This window comes from Mandrillus leucophaeus, unplaced genomic scaffold (genome assembly GCF_000951045.1).
Source record: "Mandrillus leucophaeus isolate KB7577 unplaced genomic scaffold, Mleu.le_1.0 Scaffold168, whole genome shotgun sequence".
NCBI lineage: Eukaryota > Metazoa > Chordata > Mammalia > Primates > Cercopithecidae > Mandrillus > Mandrillus leucophaeus.
This window is the reverse complement of record NW_012101676.1, coordinates 2,131,553-2,154,562: the sequence shown is the minus strand read 5'-3', so window position 1 is coordinate 2,154,562 and position 23,010 is coordinate 2,131,553. Positions and strand designations below refer to the sequence as shown.

The 23,010-nt window shown below is 41.3% G+C and overlaps 1 protein-coding gene across 1 annotated transcript in view; it reads right to left on the bottom strand.

Moving 5' to 3' along the window:
- Window positions 1-6,595: 6,595 nt before the first annotated feature.
- FGF9 (fibroblast growth factor 9) overlaps window positions 6,596-23,010 on the bottom strand; it is a 38,271-nt gene continuing 21,856 nt past the window's right edge. Inside the window, exon 3 of the mRNA XM_011976539.1 lies at window positions 6,596-9,919. Coding sequence (XP_011831929.1) covers window positions 9,674-9,919 — 246 coding nt within the window. The 3' untranslated portion in view covers window positions 6,596-9,673. The remainder of the gene's footprint in view (window positions 9,920-23,010) is intronic.

The window sequence follows — 23,010 nt, the reverse complement described above, 5'->3', positions numbered from 1 at the left end:
CTCTCTGCTTTTCATTTTAGTCTCTTTTGCTGTAATTGCAAGAGAATTTATCTTTTCTTTTGCCTAAATTTGTCTAAATTGCCATTTTTAAAATACACTCTAGTGTATTTTTCACCTCACACATTGTAGTTTTCATCTCTAGAAGTCAAATTTTAATCTGTTCTTGTATCTTCCATGTCTGTCTTTGAAAATGTAGAACACAATTACAAAAACTGTTTCCATGTATTTTTCTACTTATTCTAACATCTTTCTATTTCTAGGTAATATAGTTTGGTTTGTCCCCCATAATCTGATGTTGAATTGTAATCCCCAAAGTTGGAGATGAGGCCTGGTGGGAGGGGTTTGGGTTATGGGGGTGAATCCCTAATGGCTTGGTGCTGGCCTTGTGATAGCAAGTTCTCATGAGATCTGGTTGTTTAAAAGTGTGTAGCACTTCCCCTCCCCACTTTCTCTCTCTTGCTCCCACTCTCACCATGCGAGGCACCCAATCCCCCTTCATCTTCCACCATGACTGGCAGCTTCCTGAGGCCTCACCAGAGGCCAGAGGCCAGCACCATGCTTCCTGTATAGGCTGCAGAACTGTGAGCCAAATAAGCCTCTTGTCTTCATAACTTACCCAGTCTTAGGTATTTCTTTATAGCCATACAAGAATGGCCTATTCAGTCAAGTTGAATTGATTGATTCTTTTTCTCTTTAGTATGAGTTACGTTTTCCTGCCTCTTTGCATGTCTGTTGGCTTTTGGTTGGATGCCAGGCATTGTTTATCTTCTTGGGTGCTGGATTTTTTTATTTCTAAACATATTGAGATTTGCTCTGGGATGAGCTTCTGGAATATAGTTTTATCCTTTTTGGTGTTGCTTTTAAAATATGTTAGGTGGGGCTGGAAAAGTGTTTAGGACTAATTGTTCTCCATAACCAAGGCAAAACTCTTCTCTGTACTCTACCCAGGACTCTGTGAATCTTGAAGTTTTCTATCTGGCTGTAGGAACAAGCACTATTCCTGGCCCTTTGTAAGTGCCAAGCACTGTTGCCTTTCATATTTTAGGGTGGTTCTTTCCCTGCCCTTTAGTAGTTTCCTGAAACTCATGCACTAATCAGTACACGGCCCCTTTCTAGAGAGTAGCAGCTAATCAAATATATTTATAATTGTTCATACATTTGCCGCATGCTCCTTAATATAGTTCCTTGAGCGTGCTCAGAACCACTGGGTGTGGTTCCCAAATAAGATAGCCTCATGACAAGCTGTCACATGTTTCTGAGATAAAAACAGTCACATAGTCGCATAGGAATTTTGAATCTTAACTACTGTTCTGAACTAAAAATGTAGAACTAATCATTATAAAACATGCCAAAAGGTATGCTAAATTACCGTATACTGACTTTATGTATGTTTTATTTTTCAGAAGCACAATTCAAAATCAAACCAAGAAGGAATTATTTGGGGAAAAATTTTAAACACCCAGTTGAATGAGAAACAAAATATTTCCAAATGATCTAGGTCTGTTATTTAAAGTACTTACTTTAAAGAGATGGTGTCTACTTTAAGTCATATCCCAGTCCCTTTCCCCATCATATTCTCCATAAGGAAGACAATAAAAAAAAGCTCATAAAAATTAGTTTACCTCACTTCTGCAAGAGGCATGCAAAAACCATATGGATCAATATATATCCATATTGTACATGAAAACAGATTTTAATGTTTTTACTTTAATAATCTTAGAACATAGTATTTATCAATAATTGCTTGATGAATATATTAATAAGTTTCAATGACAAGTTCCCTTCACTTGAATTTTGGTCAGGTTCTAAGGTATATGGGAATTACAGACATGTTGAAAAAATCGTGGGTTTACCTAAAACTAAACCTCAACTGTTGGCCAGTTTTTAAAGGTTTGTTGTTGCTGTTGTTGTTTAAAAAGGCACCAAATAGGATTCATGACTACAAAAATAACCTTTATTATTCATACTACAATATTTGCTATTTGTATTTTAATTCTCCTATAAGCTGACCTTTTGATATTTGAAAAAATATATACAACCCAAGTTTCTATTAAAATCAGTTCATTAGGACATAACTCGTTTGAGATGCAATTTGGCCATTTCAAGGTACTGATACTTTTGAAAGACATTTAGGACCACATAGAATACAGAATGGGGCCAAAACACAGAAATCTGCTTTTGGGCTGATGGATAGGGACTAGAGGTGACTGGACCATATTTTCAGGCAAGTGAATTTATCCACTTCAACAAAAAGCATTGTTAATACAACTCTTTCACCCAATAATCTATATTTTAAAAGAAATAAGCATTTTGCATCTGGAAGAAAATGAATGCTCTGAGATGAAAAATAGTAGAATTCAGCCTGTTTGCATAGGAAATATGCCAAGAGGAAGAAAGAGGAAACATACATTAGGCACATTAGAGTCACTACAAAATTTTAAGTTGCTTCTTTGAAGCAAATAATCAGAAGAAATGGCCTGATTTCTAATTTTGTGCCCACTTACCAAGAGTCATTCATAACCCTCATCTATCTCCAGATGGCACTTCAGATGCTAGGTGAATGGCAGCATCGTGGAAATATTTAGGCTTTACTCAACCAGTGTCAGTCATGAAGTATCTCCTGAAGAATGGAGAGTTTCTTTGCTTGCCAAGATGCCCTGCTTTAAATACTGCTCTGATTCAATTCACTATTATTTCCTAAGCCAAATTTAAGATCGTAAGACACTTCGGAGACAATTCTAAAGACCATCCATCACGCTCTGTCAGTTCTACTTATTCTGTAATATGAACCTAAACATGTCTACTCTTTAAACATGGGATAGGCAGAGGGAGACCCAAGAGAGTAGGAATCCATGGCACCCTCACAACTAGGAAAGGAAATCAAAGTAAGCCACAAGGAATCCAGAGACAGATTAATTACAGATTTGTCATTCGATGAAGATGAGCAAAATGAAAGGTTTCATCTCTCTAACCAAGATGTACAATTTCATCTCTCTGGCATTAAACCTATGACTACATATTAGATGGCCATTGATATTTCAATGAGATGAGTTCAATGGGAGGAGAGGAGGCATTTTCCAAGCTCCATCAGTCCTTTTAGCCCCACTAGGTGACATCTTCACTGAGCTCTCATACCCTTCAAAGACAGCGCAAATCTACAACTGAAAAACTTGGAATTCCATTGCCTTTCCCCTTGAATTTTCCCAAGAAGGGGAGGTCAGAGAACAGACTGGCCTACATTCTGTTTATTTCAAAAGAAACTCATTTTTTGCCAAGCAGTCGCTCATTTACTGAAACAATCTGTATCATCAAATTTCAATGCCATCCTACTTAAACCAATAGAACTTGAATAGGGCTGCTTCAAACTGAGTTCTTACACATTAAGGTATATTAAATACATAGTTGAAGAAGAGCAAAGTTCATGAAAAATTGCCGAGGCGTCCTCATTTCCTCTGGACATGGGCATCCCAGTCCCACAGTTTCTTGAGCAGGTACCACGTGTCTACAGATTCAGTGACATAGAATCCAGCACGGTATTTATGTAACAAGATCAGAATGTTGTCTTATTTTGTACTACGATATCCCCAGCCCTGTTTCATATCATATAGCAGTTACTCAATACACATTTACTGAAAGAATGAACTGGATATTTTAAAGATGATATTTTTGCCTCTCTTATTTTCCTATATTTTAATGATATTTATACTGCAGATTTTGCCTGTGACATGAGGTAAATGTGAGAGAGATAATTAAAATAAGTAACGTTAATAAAAACATGGCGGGGCGCCGTGGCACATGTTTGTGATCCCAGCACTTTGGGAGGCTGAGGCAGCTAGATCGCTTGAGCCGAGGAATTTGAGACCAGCCTGGCCAACACGGTGAAACCCCATCTCTACTAAAAACACAAAAAATTAGCCAAGTGTGGTGGCGCGTGCCTGTAATCCCAGCTACTCAGGATGCTGAGGTGGGAGAATCGCTTGAGCCTGGGAGATGGAAACTGCAGTGAGTAGAGAGCGTGCCACTGCACTCCAGCCTGGGCAACAGAGTGAGACCCTGCCTCAAAAAATTAAATTAAATTAAAACAAAAATGAGTAGGATAACCTTTCTCTGGAAAGAAACCAAGAACTACACAAGAGCATTCTGAAGGAGGCCACAGGTGAGCCCAAGGCAACAGAGCTGATCTGACGCAATGACTGTGTTCTGATTGTCTCCATGAGCCAACACCCCCACACAAGGCTTAGGAAGCCCTGCAAGACCAAAGCTGGCCCATCGGCCGGCACTTTTTACCTCAGGCTTTTTACGTCACTTTTACTTCAGGCTCAGCCATGGTTATCTGGGAAACACCAAAGACAGAATGAGCCCAAATTCACCAGGGACACAGCACTTTCTGGACACACATAGAATGCCAGAGAATCTATAGCTCTCTTTTCCATTGCCCTTCTCGTTCTTTGCACTTCACCGTAAACATCACATCCCTGGACCCTCATAAGTCCGGAGTGCATGCAACTTACTTTCCACAGCCCCCACTACCTTCCTTATCCCGGTATTCATCACAATGCACCATGATGTCTATTTGTCTAAACTGTGTGTGTGTGCCACCAGTGACAAGTCTGTCTTCTTCATCCTGACTCCAGCTCCACATAATGAAATTAAGGAAGGAGGGAAGGGACTGAGAAGAGAAATAAGCAGGCAGGAAAGAGGGAGGATGAGTGTGGTCAACCACAGAGCAAGGGGACACCTGTAGTGCTGCGCTCTGAACAGGAGTTGTAATTCTAGTATCTTCACAGACCAGGAAGAGCCCTCTTATTAGTAAGTGGTAAGAAACAGAAATTTCACCAGGCTGCAACCCTGTGCCTGTGTATACACTAGGAGCGAGAGGCAACAGCTAGGAGGAACTTAGAGAACGTTTTGCAACATCCCACAAAATGGTAAGGAAGAAGCCTGCGCTGAGTGCTCCCAAAAATAAGTTTCTCCAAGCTGGGCCTTGAACGTTGTTGGTAATGCTTGCCCTTCCCCAGAGTGAGGAGGGCAGCACCGGTCGTTCAGTTCTGAATGCTCTCATACACAACTTTTTCTTTTAACTCCTTTTAATTCCAGATTTTCCTAAGTCTACTAATATCAATGGGAATAACAACCAAAACAGCAGAGCTAGAAGGATGTTCAGAAAGGGACAGGAAAAAAAAAAAATAGCAAGAGCACAGTTTGCCAAAGGCTATTCAGATGTCCAGTTATGCCCACAGTTTTTTTTTTTTTTTTTTTTTTTTTTTTGAGACGGAGTCTCGCTCTGTCACCCAGGCTAGAGTGCAGCGGTGTGATCTTGGCTCACTGCAAGCTCTGCCTCCCGGGTTCACGCCATTCTCCTGCCTCAGCCTCCCAAGTAGCTGGGACAACAGGTGCCACCACCACGCCCAGCTAATTTTTTGTATTTTTAGTAGAGACGGGGTTTCACCGGGTTAGCCAGGATGGTCTCGATCTCCTGACCTCGTGATCCGCCCGCCTTGGCGTCCCAAAGTGCTGGGATTACAGGCATGAGCCACCGCGCCTGGCCTATGCCTACAAATTTTTTAATTAAAATTAAATTTTTAAAATATTTTCCAATATATAAGCTGGAATATGGTTGGAGAATAATGAGAATTTTAAGAAAGAATGTTCTTTTCCCATTAACCCAAACGGCAAAGAGGCCTCATAACTGGCTGACCTAAGAGTCCGTCTAGCAACGCGCTGACTAAGCTGGTGGGGAATACACATGAAGAATATTCGTTTGCAATTTCTTCCAAAAGAAAAGGATAGAAGTGTCTATTTCTTATTTCTGCATGTTCCTCTCTAATGAAGGGTACATCAAAAAATTTTTTCTAAAGACCTCAGGGAAACGATAGAAGCATGCGGCAAGTAAAAAGCACAAATCACACTTTGTGCCATTTATTCACACATTTGTCACCAAACATTCTGTGGCCAGGGTCCATCCCACAAACCTGAAGCCCTGAATTCTGGACTGTGTACTAAAGAAGTCAACACGATGTATTGTTATAATTCCTCCCCATTCCACTTTTAAGAATAAAACATAAATTTTAAAATGTGAAATGTCTATGGATACATGTGGGTGTCATAGAGCATGTAGGCCACATGTATACACATGTACATCTGAGAAGGCCTTGGTGGCTAATGTTTCTTTCTAATTCATCTGGCATACTCCCCCACCCCCACCATTTCATTGCTTTTTCGTGCAAGTGACCACAAACAGTGGGTCTAAATTTGGCACATTTCAAGGTCAAGTGAGGCAGCAAACAGAATCTGACCTCAAACAATATGCCTTTGTCCATTCACCCATCCACGTAAATGTGCACACACACTTAGCTTCGCTTGCTCCAAGTTCATAAATCTTCATCCCAGAACATTACTTGCTTCTTCATTGAACACTTACAGAGATAAGACATCTGGATATGTTTGTTCCTTCCCCTCCATCCCCCATAACCCTCAACCCCTCAACACACAGCCCAGCTGTAAGAGCAAGGAGAATATGCTTTTTAAATTCCACTGGCTCACGCAGGCACAGAATCTGAAGCAGCTCCAAAATGGACATCAAGTAAAAAAATACCAGTTTTCAAAACTCTGTAATTATGTATTTACACAAATTACATAATCCTGTATGTATTTACATACAATTACAGATTATCAAGTAACTAACACAAGGTTGTAGTGTTAACGAGATGAGATAGAATAAAAACACCAGAAGGAAGCCATTTGTGTATCTACAAAACAGGACCTGGCAGGGCAGGTTCCCCAACACTGACCTGGCATGTCCTTCACCACTGCTTGGGGACATTCGCATGACAGATGGGAAAGTTGTTCGGTCCATGCTCGGTAAGTCTTTGACCGTGGTGCAAGTGTTGGCACCAACAAGACAGTGGTTTGGCTATCGAAGCATCTGTTTGTGAAACCAGAACCCCCATTCCACAGTGGCTCAGGGCTGCCATTCACTGGGTTTTGGGTCTCTTAAGACAAGAACTGGATGCAAACCCGTGAGCTGAGGATGACTCACTCTACCGCCCAACAGATAATGCCCCCACGTCAAAACCCTGAGCCATCCACTCTCCCGGTTCGACTATTTACATAAATCGCATGAGTCAATATTTATTTATTTACAGACCATTACAGTTTATTGTATCAATTGCCAAAAGCATATAACATTTTGCTTGTCTTAAAAAAAAAAAAAGTACCAAAACAAAATTAACTCCAAAAGTAGACATTAAAGTAGCATTTTCTAGGAATGCATGAAGATTTTAGTCTTTTTCACAAATTTCTTTCTTTTAGGTCGATTATCTAAGGTCTCATGCTACTTTTAAGACTACTTTTGGCTGTCGCCTAAAATCAACTTTTTCAGTGCTACATAGTATACCTATGATATCCTAGAAACTTGATTCTTCCCTGTGGTCAAATGTTTAATATTTTTCAGCCAAAAAAAAAAAATGCCTTTTGGAAAAACTAAAGCCTGAATATGTGCACATTTTAGCAGCAGCAAAGGGTTAAATAATAAATAAGAATAACTACTTTTTGGAATTAAATGCAGTTTCTGTTTAGAAAGGAAAAAAAACAAGAAAATAAATGAAGAGGACATTCTGAGCTTTATCATAAATCAACTATTTTACATTGCTTCTGTCCCCTCCCCCTAAAATATCTCTTAATTTCAAATATTAGACTTAGATTTTCCGTAATGCACATCAGCAGGCGGGCATTGCCATGTACTCCAACTTGGACCACAGAAAGGCAAGACATCGTCACAACAGTAAGTCATGCGCTTCTAGCTCATAACAGCTGTCACTCACCAGTGACACACTTTTATTTTTCATAGAGAATGTGCATCAGAAAAAAACAAAGTTTGAATAGTAAATTTTAAAATTAGTTCCATAAATCCCAACACATGTTTAAACTGTCACTTTCCACTTCTCAACACACCTGGCTAGAAAGTATCATATGTAGATGAGAATTTGTTATAAATTCCTTTTTTCTTAAATATTGCTTTAAGAATTTGGCTCTTTTCTCCTTAGTATATAGTAAGAAATAGTCTCGCTTGCCCAAGGGCAAGTTCCAAAATTATTGCTACTAAAGAAATACGTATTCTTATGCTTTTCAGCATAAAATGTTATAAAAGCCTTGTAAAAGATATTCCATATAGTAACACCCCCGCTAAAAAAATTGAGCGCTTGTGGAGACCATTTTAAAAAACAAAACACAGTCAACAAGTGTAATACTTTCCCCCTCATTGTCATTATTGATAACGATTTATTAGTTTCATTTTGCAAGTTTTACTAAGGGTGCTATTACCACGTAATTAGGACAGTTCACACTGAAAGCCATTTTCTCTAAAAGATGTTACAATGACCCCTATGATCCTTCTATAATTTCATATTTGATAGCCAAGGGAACCAAAACATGTTTATAAGTATGATCCCGTTAATCTGATTCTTACGTCTTAAAAAGAATAGTCTGTGCTACATACTTTTTTTTCCTTTTTTGAGAATTCTAAATCAATACAATGTTTGATGTTAATATTGTCAGTCTGGAGATCGGCTAAAATAAAAGCATAGTTATTATTTAGCTTTGGTATATTCTGCGATAGATTTGAACAAATAAGACATATACCAACCCTCATATTTTCCAACCATGAAGCTACAACAGTGGAGTCACTTATGAGAGAGGAAACATTGCAGACACAGAATCGAAGTTTGAGACCCAGTTTATCTTTAATCCTCTGGGATAAGCTATGAAACAAGCAGTCTGAAGAGTGAATACTCAGTGTCATGAGCGATGTGCATAAGTTTACAATAATATGGGCACAAAAGAGATTGTCGCCTTTAGTACATTAGGGTCATCAGAGTTTCTCATATCCATGCACCATTATATCTACTTGCATGAATTTACCACAGCTTCATAGCAGACCTTGCCATTTAATGCTTACAGAGCCTAAAGCTTCCAAAATGCCTATCTGGCCTGTACATGTTTCATTAAAAATAAACTCTATATAATAAATAAATATATAAAATAAATAAAATGTTGCCTTTGGAATTTCTATAAATAAATTTAACTTTTTTTTTCTTTTTCTTTTCTTTTTTTTTTTTTTTTCTTTTTCTTTTTTAACTAAGAGGTCTTTGCTTTAAGTTCACTGGGATGATACCAGTGAGAATTAACTGAAAGTCTTCTAAGTAAGACCGCACCCTCGCGCAGGCCACCAGCCAGAATCCTGATGAGTCGGAGTATGGCAGCTGTGCTGATACAGGATGAAGTACAACTGATCAGAAATGTAAAAGCGTGTCTATTTCCAGCATGCATCAGGCCGCAGTCCTTTCGCTCTCGCTCCGCCCGCATCTCCCGCTACACACACGCGCGCGCACACACACACACACACACACACTCCTAGCACTCAGTCTCTCTCTCTCTCCTCTTCTCCCATGATAAATCAAGCAAGTGGCCCTAGGCAGCCCTCCAGGAGGAGGAGCCTTTAAGTGCAGAACAAAATCAGCATGTTCCCATCCAAGCCTCCATCAGACATTATGCATGCGACAAAGTTTGGCAACAGTGGAGTGATGTGATGGCACAGCTAATCAATAAGAACCCACCGCGTGAAACCTTTATAGTGGTTACTTTTTTAAGGGCTCAAGTGAAGAAAATGTCTTTGTCAACTTTGGCTTAGAATATCCTTATACAGTTCAGGTACTTTGTCCGGGTCCACTGGTCTAGGTAAAAAATGTGTGAATTTCTGGTGCCGTTTAGTCCTAGTCCCTTCTCTCGGAGTCCCATCTTTATTTAATGCAACATAGTATCGCCTTCCAGTGTCCACGTGCTTGTATAGGTTTGATGAGTACGTATTGTACCAGTTTTCTTCGAACTGTTCTCTGAATACACACTCTTGGGTTAGTTTTTCCTGTAAAAAGAAAAAGAGGGAGAACGTCAGGAAAAATAGCTAATGCACGCTGGGCTTAATACCTAGGTGATGGATTGACAGGTGCAGCAAACCCCCTTGGCACACGTTTACCTATTAACAAACCTGCACATCCTGCACATGTACCCCAGAACTAAAAATTAAAATTAAAATTTTTTTAAAAAGATAAATGTTGCAAAATTAGCTACATTCTATAGTAAAAGTAACATTCCGTTGCTACACAATATAACCCCCATGAGAAAATACTGATGTTTTAGCCCATTTTACCCATTTTAATGCATTTTGCAAAAACTGCCTAACCCTACAAATTTAACTACATTCTAATCTCTAACTCATAATGACTAAAGCGCAAGAGTCTAAACATTTTCTAGTTAAACTGTTGCATACACAATCATTTGAATGAGTCAAATGCAAGGAACACCTAATGTGATACGTTGTTCCCATTTTTCCTAGAGCAGCTATGTGGTGACCACACTGAGAGGGAGGGCCTATGCCCGTGGCAAGGCTCAGATAATGGCTTTAACACCAGTATATATTTTATAAAGTACCTGCTGCAGAGATCAACATTAGCAACATGACCAGTGAGGTCAGATATTTTCTGCCCTTTTTAGCAGCAGCATTTACTTACTACTCTCTCTGAGTGGTTTTTAAACTTCATTCAGTGTGCAGCAGAATCACCTGAGATGCCTTTTCAAGATGCAGATTTCTGAGCCCCAAACCTTTAAAACTCTGATTCAGCAATTCTCAAAATATGCATTGGTAACAGGCCCCTGGGAGAATTCTAATGCAGAATCCTAATTCTCAGTCTACATTTTAAAACATAATGCCTCTATCATGACTGAGTGAGTTTTCCTGAACCCAAAGTAGAAGCAAATATCCTGGCCTTCCTTTCCCTTGAATTTAGATAGAAGAAGAGACCCCTAACTAAAAAAGCTACATTCTCAGGTTCACAGATACCAAGAAGAAACGTACACTGATCCAGATCAGAAAGGTTCTGCGTCTCCCCAGATGGACGGCACCTTCTCTTCTTGAGCGTTATGAAAGCTGGGGTCCAGTTGAACCCCACAACCGAGGGCTCCTGGGGTTGCAAGACTCATGGGCAGTAACAACAAAAATAACACACTCACACACACACACACACACCACATCCCAAAGCCGTGAACACGCCCCAGGCAAAAATGTGTGCATCGAAGCTGACCCCTAGAGAAATAAGGGTGACTGGACTTACTGGCCTTTTCGCTCTTCTCACTGTTCAACTGAAACTTTTAAAATCAGTCTCTTTAGTGTTTAAAACAGTAAACATGAAAATAACTTGTTAGAAATAGTTTCTTTTCTCTTACCTACCTGGCGCCTGATATAAATAAGAAAACAAATAAGCAAATACAGATAAGGGCATTCGTTTCTGTCATGCAGACCCACGGGACAGACAGTAAACTTTGTACATCACGAAAATACAGATGTTCTCTTTCCATGTATGTAGTTAAGGACACAGTTTAATACAATGAATTCACAGGTATCAGTTGGGTAGAATGCATCATTCCCAAGTCCTTGCAGAGTAAGTCAGGAGAGCAAAGGAGAGGACAAAGGAAGAGAATTTGACAAAACCAATCAATAGCCCATCGTGAGGCCACCTTTTCTAGGTCTCTTCTCTAATCCAAAGGCTTAAACCACACTCAAGAGGTTGTGAGAGCTGGCACTTCCTGATAGGTGCTCTTCTATGTGTCTGGAAGCACTGAGTAGGTTTTTTCAGCAAAATACTATCTCACTGGTCAAGCTGTGCTAAGTGAGCTGAAATGGGGGGAAGCAGAAAGGAAAAACAATGCATCAGGCAAGGACAAAAAGGATGGGAAAACTTTAGACCTCTGGTGCTGGGTTCACAGGGACAGAATCAATCGTAGAAACCAAACCCCACCCCAAACTGGACTACTCTCATCTGAGGGTGGCCGGGAGAAGCAGCTCCACTCCACAGGAGGGGTGCACGGGAGAGAGGCACTCCTGCACCCTCCTCTGCACACGGGCCTAGAGGGGTGCTCTTCTGGGGAAATTCAACCTCCTCCTACGCTGGGGAGATGGGGCTGAATGTGACTTCCCTCTTGTCTCTATCGAAACTGATAAAAGTTTAAGTGTGTTAAAGACATTAATGGCTATTTTAGTCCTTACTTCCATTTGCATGATAGTCTCCTCACAGGCAAGATCAATCCTGGCTAAAAATAGCTGGTTTCGGTTTGCTGTAATTAAGTGAAATTTCTAAACAAATATGTGCCTTTATTTTATCATTAATAAAATAGACCAAAAGATGGGATTGGATGAGCCTTTAGTTCTACAAGGGAGAAGAAAAAGGAATTCAAAGTAACCTTTGTTTTTTGCAGCAGGAAATCACATCACCTACAAATACTGTGAAATTGAACTTTATTTTAAATGTAGAACACTTCCTCCTCCTTTCTGAGCCACGAGTGAGGTGCCAGCATGCACTTCCTCTGCATACATCTCATACCCACAGCACGATGGTTTTTCTGGGATCAGAAACAGACACACAAAAATCCCAGCAGAAGATAATGAGTTTATGTGACAGGAAAGCCTGACTTTGGAGTGAGAAGCCTGCTCCTCTCCCAGCTTCACTGTCGCTAGCTGCAGGGCTTTACAACTGGTTCTCTCACCTCTCCAAGTCTCAGTAACCTCACCTTTAAAACAGGTTACTAGTAAGTGTCTTGAGGCAGAGCCGTGACAGAGATCCAACCAGAGAGCAGTGCTGAACACCGAGGAAGCTCCCGGGCAACAACAGTGTTGTTAATATCACAATCACATCTCAACATCTTAGAACCTGAATAAACCTTAGAAAACAGCAAATGCAACTTTTCCAGTTAAATACATGGGACAGCAAGGCCGAGATGTGAAGCAATTTGCACCTGGTCTGTGCCACAGGATCTTGTTATTATGTAATGAAGCCACCAGACCAAGAAGTTTCCAGGAGCCCTACCTAGCACAGCCACCACACTCTTGGGACCAGGCCCTTCCACTTTTCACTTTTCACTAAGCAGAGTAAAAAGAGTCCTATGTGTCTCTCTATTTCCAAATGTAATTTTTGAGTAATTCTATTTATCTGCAGGAGGAATAAGTGGAGAGGGCAAGAGAATAGCAATCATGAACAAAATTCCACAGTGGTGGAGGTATCACTATCTAAGAATGAAATATGAAATTGTTTTCAGTGCTTAAGAAAAGATTCTCATTTTATTACTTTTTTAAAGAATATGGAAACCCCCCTTTTAAAAAAGTAAATATGCTAAGAAATTGAACTGACCTTTTCACTGCCAGTTAACACTGCCCTATTTTCCTAGCAGGCTATTAGAGCATCGTTCACACACACACACGTAACTTAGAAAAGAAAGCGAATTATTCAATTTAAAACAGTATAATTGGCCAGACACAGCAGCTCATGCCTGTAACCCCAGCACTTTGGAAGGCCCAGGCAGAAATATCACTTGAGGCCAGGGGTTCAAACCAGCCTGGGAAACACAGTGAGTCCCTATCTCTACAAAACAAAAAATTAGCTGGGCATGGTGGTGCACACCTGTAGTCCAAGCTACGCAGGAGGCTGAGGCAGGAGGGTCACTTGAGATAAGGCTGCAGTGAACTGTGATTGTGACACTGCACTATAGCCTGGGCAACAGAGAGAACCTGTCTCTAAAAATCAAACAAAAGAAAAACAGTATAATCTACAGCCAGCATTTTTTGTGATGGCTGAGTCCAATTCCAATTGTCTCATACACACGAGGGTTATACAACTTCAGTCAACAAGTTAAATGAGATTGTGCAAACATGACATTGCAAAACCACTGGTACATTTAAGTTCCTGCAATTACACCAATTATGCCACACAGATCAGCTTAGATCCCTTAAAAATTAAAATTATCATGAAAAGTTATAAAGACTGTGTTACTCATCTAAATCATACATATGCTTTTAAATAATTTCTTCCTTTTATTGGGGATTATGCCAATGTGTGATTTTTGTTTTAGAATGAGTAGCAAGATCTACAGAAATAATCTCTTTACGATCATACTTCAGTACTTAGTGATACAATATTTAGTTGAGGTGAAAATATTTATGTTATGTATTTATACTCCACAATCATTTTTCTAAATAAAAAATAAGTAAATGAATGCAAATTTGGATAGCAAAAAATATTAACCTGTATTCTTATATAGATGTGCGGATGAAGGGAAGGGGTGGGGGAGGGCGTGTCTGCCTTCAAATAAACTATACACTCTAGAATTACAGAACTCAGATGTTTTAAAACTCACCACATGTTTCTAATGCAGACAGTTTATAGAGTATTCCACTATAAAGTGATCAATTCTTGTTTTATTGTATTTCCATGTTTTAATTTTTTTTTAGATTATTTAACTATAGCTGTTTATGGCATACCTATCTTTGAACTGTTGGATTATATCACCAGGCTTGGGTGGAGAATGTGGATTTAATTCAAAAGTCTACTAAAGTCCATGCTTTGGAACAAAATCTGGTGAATGTTAGCAACTATGGAAACCTCTTTTCATTTTATATCATCAAATTCCAAGCGGTGGGAAAAACTGAAATTAAAACTTCAAAACTTTTACCAATCCTATTAAAACCAAAGTATGAGATAATAATGTGAAAATTATAGTACAGCCCAGAGAATGCTTAGGAATGTTATAAGACATAAACTTATACAGACACTATTTAAAAATATGAGACAATTTGAAAATGTGTAATCCACATGGGCAACACGATGCTCAATTCGTATCTATGCCCACTTAAAACATGAAGCCAGAGTTGGTTCAAAAGTCAAGACTTAGTAAGAGTGATTGAAAACGTATAGACTTATGCCATGCTGTTGTTTTAAAACGTAATTTCCGTATTAATAAACCTATGGTGTTGTTTTGTCCACATGGTTGCATTTATTCTACTCAACGGGCTGCTTAGACTACGCGCTGCTATGCTGTAAACTACTACAACACATCAACTTAGGATCAGTAACGGCACAGACACTGACTTCACTGCGGAGGTCCCAAACATTTCCTAAGTTAATGGCTTCCATGTAATCGTTCATTCTCATATCTACTGTTCATTACAGTCAGGATATTTTAAACCTCCCTTAACCACAATTACTCGTACAGATGTACTCTTCCTCGTTAATAATCTAGCAGTAAAGCCTTAAGGGGAGTTGTTGCAAGGATCAGGGTGATTAAATATAATGACTAAAGGACCATTGAGAAGCAGCCAGGTCTCTTCACTCTTCTCTCATGGGAGAAGTCCCCAACTAGACAGAAAGCAACAAACACAGAGACACCAGGCAAGAGGACACTATTTATTTCATGAGAAGCTCCGACCCAGACCCAACCCAATATGGCTCACCTTAAGCCAGTTTTCCAAAACTTCTAAATTCCCCAGTATTCCAGATGGGCCTGTTTTTATATCCACATTCCTGGCCGTCAAAATTGCCACCAGAATTGTGGGAACAATTGAATCAGTTGTGTCTGGTCCACATACACAAAACGAATCAAGTCGGCAGGCCATTTTGCATTTTGTCTCATCAAAGTATATAGGAAACTAAGAATTCCTAAATTCTCTCCCCTCCTCCTCCACCTAAAATACAAAAGGAAAACAGAAAAGACCCTTTCCCAGAAGCTGCTTACATCAGTATTTGGGATCTCAATGATAGGGGTCCCAGGCTGAATCTAGTCACATACACACACACACACACACACACACACGTGCACACACACATCTTCAGTGCTGCATGCTCACCAACCATGTGGTACCTAGTCTGCTGCCAAGGACAGAACCTGCCAAATATACCACAGAACAAACTAGACGACTGAGAGGCCTTCCTTGGAAGCTGCCTATAAAAATGAATGTTTGTTTAGCAAATCATATTAGCTCATAAACTTTTAACACATGTTCAGAGGGGTATTCCCACAGAGGAAAGAAAGTCTTGCTCAGGGAATAACAGAATTCAAATTTTCAAAGTGTAATATTTACTTTGAGAAGCATTTTTGCTTGAGTTAATGTTTAGCCAATGTACATTTAATCATTCCATAAACAAACCTACAGGAAAAATTCATCACATTTAACACCTTACAACACCAAGTTGAAAAAAAAAAAATCACGTGTAACATTTTTCCCCTATAGACTAGTATCTGGTAAGAGTAGTAATATAATTCAATGATCACTTAAAATGCACATCGAAGACACACAAAAGCTGAAAACACTTCAAATTAAATATTACTCAGTAAAAGCTGAGAGTTGAATGCCCTTGAAGGATCAGACTGGCAGACAACGGAGGAGAAATGGAAAGCTAAAAGGCTGAGAGGTAAAATTACGGAAATAAGGATTCAAGAAAGACATTCTACAAAGACAATTCACTGCATCTACTTTGTTCCCATGATAATCATGGGAGATACTGGAGGAGGCAGAATTTTTTTTAATGTACCAGACTTTCTACGATAGAGAAAGCAGACTAAATTCAGCACATGACCTGCAGAAATAAAATGACAGAAAATGAAAGATTAACAAATACAACGACAGCATAAGCTCAAAGACAGATTTTGAAAACCTGAAAGACGCACAGAGTGTCCCTAGCAGAGGCACGCTGACCTTCCAGCGACACAGACACCCAATCCGGTGACTGTGGGTGAGCTGATTAACATTCCCGGGGCTCCATTTTCTCCTCTGTGAAAATGAAGAAATTGGACTACGATGTCTAAGGTCCCTGTAAGTCTAAGATTCTAGTGATTCAGTCTTGGAAACATCAAAATGTGGAAAGCGAAGTTATCCACAGTAACTCTGGAAGGACGTATTGAACAGGAAATGAAAAAAGAGAGTCCGGTGCAGTTGGAAAACAGGGAAAGAAACCGAAAGAAATGGGCTGCATCACTGCCCACTGCAGCAGGGAGGGGGCAGAGGATGGAAAGCACAGACTGAGTTCATGCTTCCAGAAGCCGGCAGAGAATGAGATCGCTGTTTCAAGGAGGAAAGGACAGGGAAGAAGACAGCCACTTTGGCCCGAGGGGCTCTCCTTCTCTTCCCTGGGAGACCACTGGGAGGATACAGTCCTCCGAGGCATCGCTACTTCCTTGCACTGTGGGGCCTGCCACATCCTCTTCCCAACGTTGGCCTCAACAGACAGGGCTCATTCATGAACTGTCTGCTTGACCAATAAACCCTACACCATGAACTGCCCAAAGAGAACCTACTGGGAAAAAAAGCCAAATCCCGTAAGAAAACAAAAAGTTAGCAACGTCATAGGACACTCAAATCTGGGGGAGCAGCTGGACACGAGCATCAGGCAGAGAAGACGCACCCTGACGATCAATGATGCCAGGGATCCCTGGACACTATATATTTCTATGTGGCTCTTGAATTTCTCAGACACCCACAGCGGATGCCCATGTCCCCTCAGCACCACCATGTCCACCTGATACCCACAGAGAAGTCCTAAGCAAGAATGCAAGGGAGATGACGCCATCCCTAGCACCCTCCCCACTCCTTGGGCCCCAACTCCTAGCCCCCAGTATACTCACGTCAGTCCTGATTTCTCCGGAAATCAATCCTTATGCTGACTCCACCTTTTGATAGATCAATAGAAATGGCCCTTCCCCTCCTCAACACTGCGGTAGGCTATGTCTAATTCTCTCAAGGGTAAGGTGACCTGACCATCTGGTCATTCCATTCCTCCAAGACACCAAATGAATATGCTGACATGCACCGGTTTAAAAATTGTGCCTTAACCCTAAGAGACCGTCTTTGATGACAGCATTTTGGGTGCTATGGCAGCCTGTGAGTTCACCATTTAAAAAATAAGAAGTATAATTACAAAGTAAACAAACCCCTCATAAATTTCGTTAATTGAGCAGATAAAATAATCATGAGTAGCACATGAGAATAAAGTATGTAAAATTAATCTTGGTAAATAAGGCTTTATTGTGGACATTTTAACATATAATTTGAGGAATGTCATGTTTTGATCTGAAGGAAATTTTTCATTTATCTTCGGAGGCCGTGTCATGGGTCTTAATTTCAGAATTCAAACTCGCAAGAAACAGTGTCAGTGTGTCTCTCGCCTGAGTACAGCATTTCCGCCACCACCACACGCTTGGGAGCACGAGCCTATGCTGGGCAGACACAAAAGCCAAGCACTACATGGGCCACTTTGGAGGTGTCATCTTCTCTAATCCTCACAGCCCAGCTATGACGTGTCTATCATTAGCCCGTTCTACAGCCTCAGCTCAGAAACAGTGAGAAGATTGCCCACAGCTACAGGGTCAGTGAGCGACAAAGTGGCGATTCCGGGGCCTGCGTTTCCACTAACCATGCTTCATCTCCAAGTTGCAACTGGTCAGCATGCAAGTATAGACTAGAGTCTCCCATCACAACACCACAGAATGAAAATCAGCTTGAAAGACACAGAGAAAAAAGGAAAAAGAATACAAGCCAAGTCAACACAACCAGAAGAAAAGTATCTGAAACACAGAAATTCACGTGGAAAATGAAAGAAGGGGGAAACAGGAAGGGAGGAAGCAAAGTGGGGAGGGAGAAAGAAAGGAAGAGAGCAGGAGAACCTAAAGCTGAGAGTGGACAGCTGATTATGTGCGAACACACAACGCAACATGGCAGCCCAACAGGCAAAAATAATTCGGGGCTACAGCAAAACAATCACGTTACCTACCATGGGGACAGGGATGTCTTTGGTATGACCCTGGCAAGTCTGTTCTTAGAATACTGCATTGAGCTTGGGGTACCTCATTACATAGAAGCAGCAAACTTCAACAGAGATTGCAATGAAGAATTACCGAGAAAAAAAAGATGCAAAGGGAATCAGCCAGTGTCAGGATTGTAAGCATTTACAGACAGCATGAAGAAAGACAGCTCTGAGTGTGGCTCTCACACTTAGCACCATAACCTTTTAGTCCTCGGGGGAAGCCCTCTGCAACGGGGTATCAGGGATGCGGACATTTTTCTCGGCCGGTTGTCACAGTGCCACTGAGGCACACCAGGCCAGCAGGCTGACAAATGATGTTTCTGTGCAAGTTCAAGCCAGTCCATGGTGAGGGGGATTCAGAAGGGGTGAGGCGACCAGGCTGCTGCCAAAGCTGGCCCAGGGCAGTGGTTCCCACTCCACTTTGTAAGGAGGGAGGGCATCTCTCGGGCCAGGACGCTGGACAACAGCCCCAGAGGGGCTGTTGATGCTGACAGGGGAGGACTCTCTAAATGTCAGCAAAGATGCCTCTGGTAGCAACTAGGATAAACAGAAGCAGAGACAAGATGAGACAGATGAGGCAGGGACAGAGGAAAGACCACAGAATCCGGGGACATCCAGAAGCCTCCACATTTCTAAACCCTGTAGCAAAGGTGCCTTCTTGGCTGAAAAGCTTTCTCTACTGAGAACACCTGCCTGTTTGTCTCCATCTCCTCTGTGAATAATCCTGACATTCTCTCCTACTCCTAGAATTAAGCTCCCTCCTGCAAGCTCTCCAAGCCCCTTTTGTTTATAATTCTATTATAACATTCATCATACCAAATTATAATTCTTGGTTTACATGTCTGACTCCCTCAACGAAGTGGCAAGTTCTTCCTGAATAAGTTCTAAGATCACCCACACAAGGAAGTACATTTGCATTTGTAGGTACAGCTGATTCTCTTTACTTGAGGTAGTTAAGTTCTATAAACTCTCCTACAATACTGAACCATTGCTCCTGGGGGAAATACAAAGTTGGGTTCCCGTGAGCCTCTGGTTATAACATTTTTGTCAGCCAACAGATACATAACCTTGTTTTATGTGTGTTTCTGTTGAATGATACCTCATTTAATATCTGTTGCTGATTAATTAACATCAAACTCACAACGAATGGCTTCTCTAACACACGTTATTTGCTCCTTAAGCCGCATCACAGCCTTCTTGCATTTAGCAACACTCGACCGCACTTCAGCACCACACTAAGAATGTTTTCTACAGCAAAATCACCAATAAAAGGCACAAAACGTGACACATGGCACTAAACAGATCCCGAAAAGGACCCTTTGCTTCCAGCAGAGCTGAGACAAGGAGAACAGTGTCTTCTTCAACCTCAGCTGGGAGCGTGTGCATGGACGCCACTCACGTTTTCTGCCCATGTCCATAAATAACCATGAAAGTCAGACAAATATTGATTTGGGGGTTACAAGCAAGTTTTACTAAGTAGGCAAATTCAAAAAACCAGAGTCTGTGAGCAATGAGGATCAACGTATTTCCAGCACCTACCAAAGCACTCAGCATGCATTATTAGTAGGTCATCAATAAGACTTGTTCATTTTGGGAAAGAACAAGAAAGGAGGGGTCGTGAGGTAGTGCATGAGTATGAGGGTGTGTGTGTTGTAGGTGAATGCTAGTGTGTGAGTGGGTGTGAACAAGTGAGTGTGTGAATGTGTAAGCACATATGCCTGTGAATGGAAGAGTGAGCAAGTCAGTGTGTGAGTGAACTGTGAAAAGAAGAATGTGTGAGTGTGAGCACGTGAGTGAGTAAGCATGAGAGTATGTGTGTGAACAGAAGAGTGAATGTGCACATGAGCATGTAGGCATGTATGTGTGCATGGAGGAGTGCATGTGTGAGCGAGTGTGCGAATGAGTGACTGATTAGAAAGCGCTTCCAATTTGAGCCCTATTCTGCATCAGGCTGTGCAACAGCATTAACTCAGGGAACACAGCGAGACTGCGCTGCCCTGGAGAGAAGCAGGAAGCTCTTCAATTCAGGAACTGTCCATGACACTGAGGCTCTGGTTGAGGGGTTCTCCAGGGTTCCATGCGATGAACAATCTATTCTGAAAACAGGAGTGATGTGGGAGAGGCGAGAGGAAGGAGTGCCAGGATTTAGGAGGCCAGGAGGTGGAAGAAGCAAGAAGACCTTGGAGACACTGAGCTTGTGCCTCTGCTGTCCCTGAAGCTACTGTCACCCGGTTATCCTTGCAGACCCTAACTTACAACCTGATCAGACTTCTCCAGTGTGCCTCAAGGCTCAGGATGAGGGGAAGCAGGAGTCAGCACCGTCAGCAAGCCACAGACACGGAAGACCCTCACACAGACTGCTCAGTGAGGAATTCATTTGCAAGTGTTCATGAATTCAGAGGATTTGCCGTCATAATACATCCTTTCAATCATAAGACACTTAGAAGTGCAGTTACTAGCATGTGGGGCTGCCTAATACTTTTTATCAAAAAAGGAACCTTATACTCAAAATCAGGAACCACAGGTCTACATGTCAACTCCTCCAGCTCTCAAATACCTATTCACGAATCAAGTATTTTATCAACTAGGGTCTGCTTAGTCCATTTTTTGTAGGGAAAAAAAATTTAAAAAGGTGATTTGGGATCCCACTGACAATACATTCATCTATGCAATATTCATTAGGTGCCAAGTGCATGCAAGACTCAATTTTAACTACTGGCAGGACCACGGGAACCACAGTCACCAAGTCCCTGCCTTCACAGAGCTCTGCTTTACCAAACGGGGCAGCTTTAATAGGCGTCTGACCCAGGGCTTCCCAAAACTACTCTCTCAGGCTATCGGCTTCTCCGGCAGGGACAGAGGCAGAGGGACTTCAGAAAACACAGCAGTGTGAAGCAGGGAAGAGAGTAAAACCCAGGGTGGGAAAGAGGGGCATTGGGCTCATGTACGAAAGCTGCACCTGGTCATCAGGAAAACTGCTCTGGGATTCCCGAGCATGTTTCTGAGGACCCACAGCAACGTTCCTCCAAATTCCCATCCCAGACAGGAAATGCCTCTGCTGGGCAACTAAGAATTGAAAACAACCCTTCCCCAAACCCGGAAAATCTCCAGACCTGTGTTCTATACTAGCTCGGGATGTCTTCAGTATGCCTTAGACAATTCGTAAATGGAGCTACCATGCTCAACACCATAACTAAAATCAAACAGATACATTATTTTAAAAGATGATTGTCCAATAACTAATGGCCAGCAATATAGATGCTAAGGAAACAAATGAACCACTAAGTTAAAACCAGGCTACTGGAAAAAAAAAAAAAAATCCTCCAAAATCACATCTGTGTAAGAAATGTTAAAACCCTGCTCCACTATACAGTTAATTCCAGTTAAAAATATTCATGTGATTAATTCTAGTAAATATATTTTTATTCACAAAAATGCATGGCCACTCTTAACATATCAGACAAGATTTACTAATTTACCTACATTCAAATCCTGACTTGTCATCATCTATGTGACCTTCAACAAGTCATTAAGCCACTAAAATCTCACCTCCTCATCTCTAAAACCAGGACGATACACGGACTCAGTCACACAGCAGAAGCTGCCCTCCGTATCATCTAAGAATTACTATTCAATTCTTTGAAAATTGGTCATGCACATATGAAACACAGCATAAGGCAATGCTCAATTACTCAAAATATCTGTTGAAAACCACCCAACTCCAGAGCATGCCTGTTATCAGGTAGGTGACTAAGGAAATGAACCTATTCATCTCCTTTATGTGAACTGCATTCTTTGTACAGGATGTGTCTGAACGTCTCCCATCAAAGCAATCGGAACGGAACCACTACAGTGACAAATCAGAAGCTGAGTGGTCCTGGCCATGTGGTGTGGTATCCCGTTCCACGAACACATAAGGTTATTCTCCTTGTTCAAAAGTGGCTCCAAATTGCTCCTGCAGAGCACCTGACGGAGACGAGGAGGTCTCTGATGAATTGCACGGGTTGGCCTCCGTCCCCAACTCTGACCCTGCCCAGAGCTTCATGCCTATGCAGTGTTCTTCAACACTGGCACCGCAGATACCTAGAAGGCAAAGGGCGTAATCTGCGGGGCCACAAGTTCTCTCCAAGAATGTTTTCACGGTGCCTTTCCATGTCAATGAAAAAGTACTAGAATTGTTTTAAGGGTATCCAGGAGCCCACCGATGGCCATCCCACAACTACATAACTGCCCCCCAAGAACGGACTGGGGTTTAAAATTACTGCCAGTGGTACACAGTGCTACAATACTTTCACCATCGGGACCAACAGGAAAAAGAAAAGGCACACTGAGT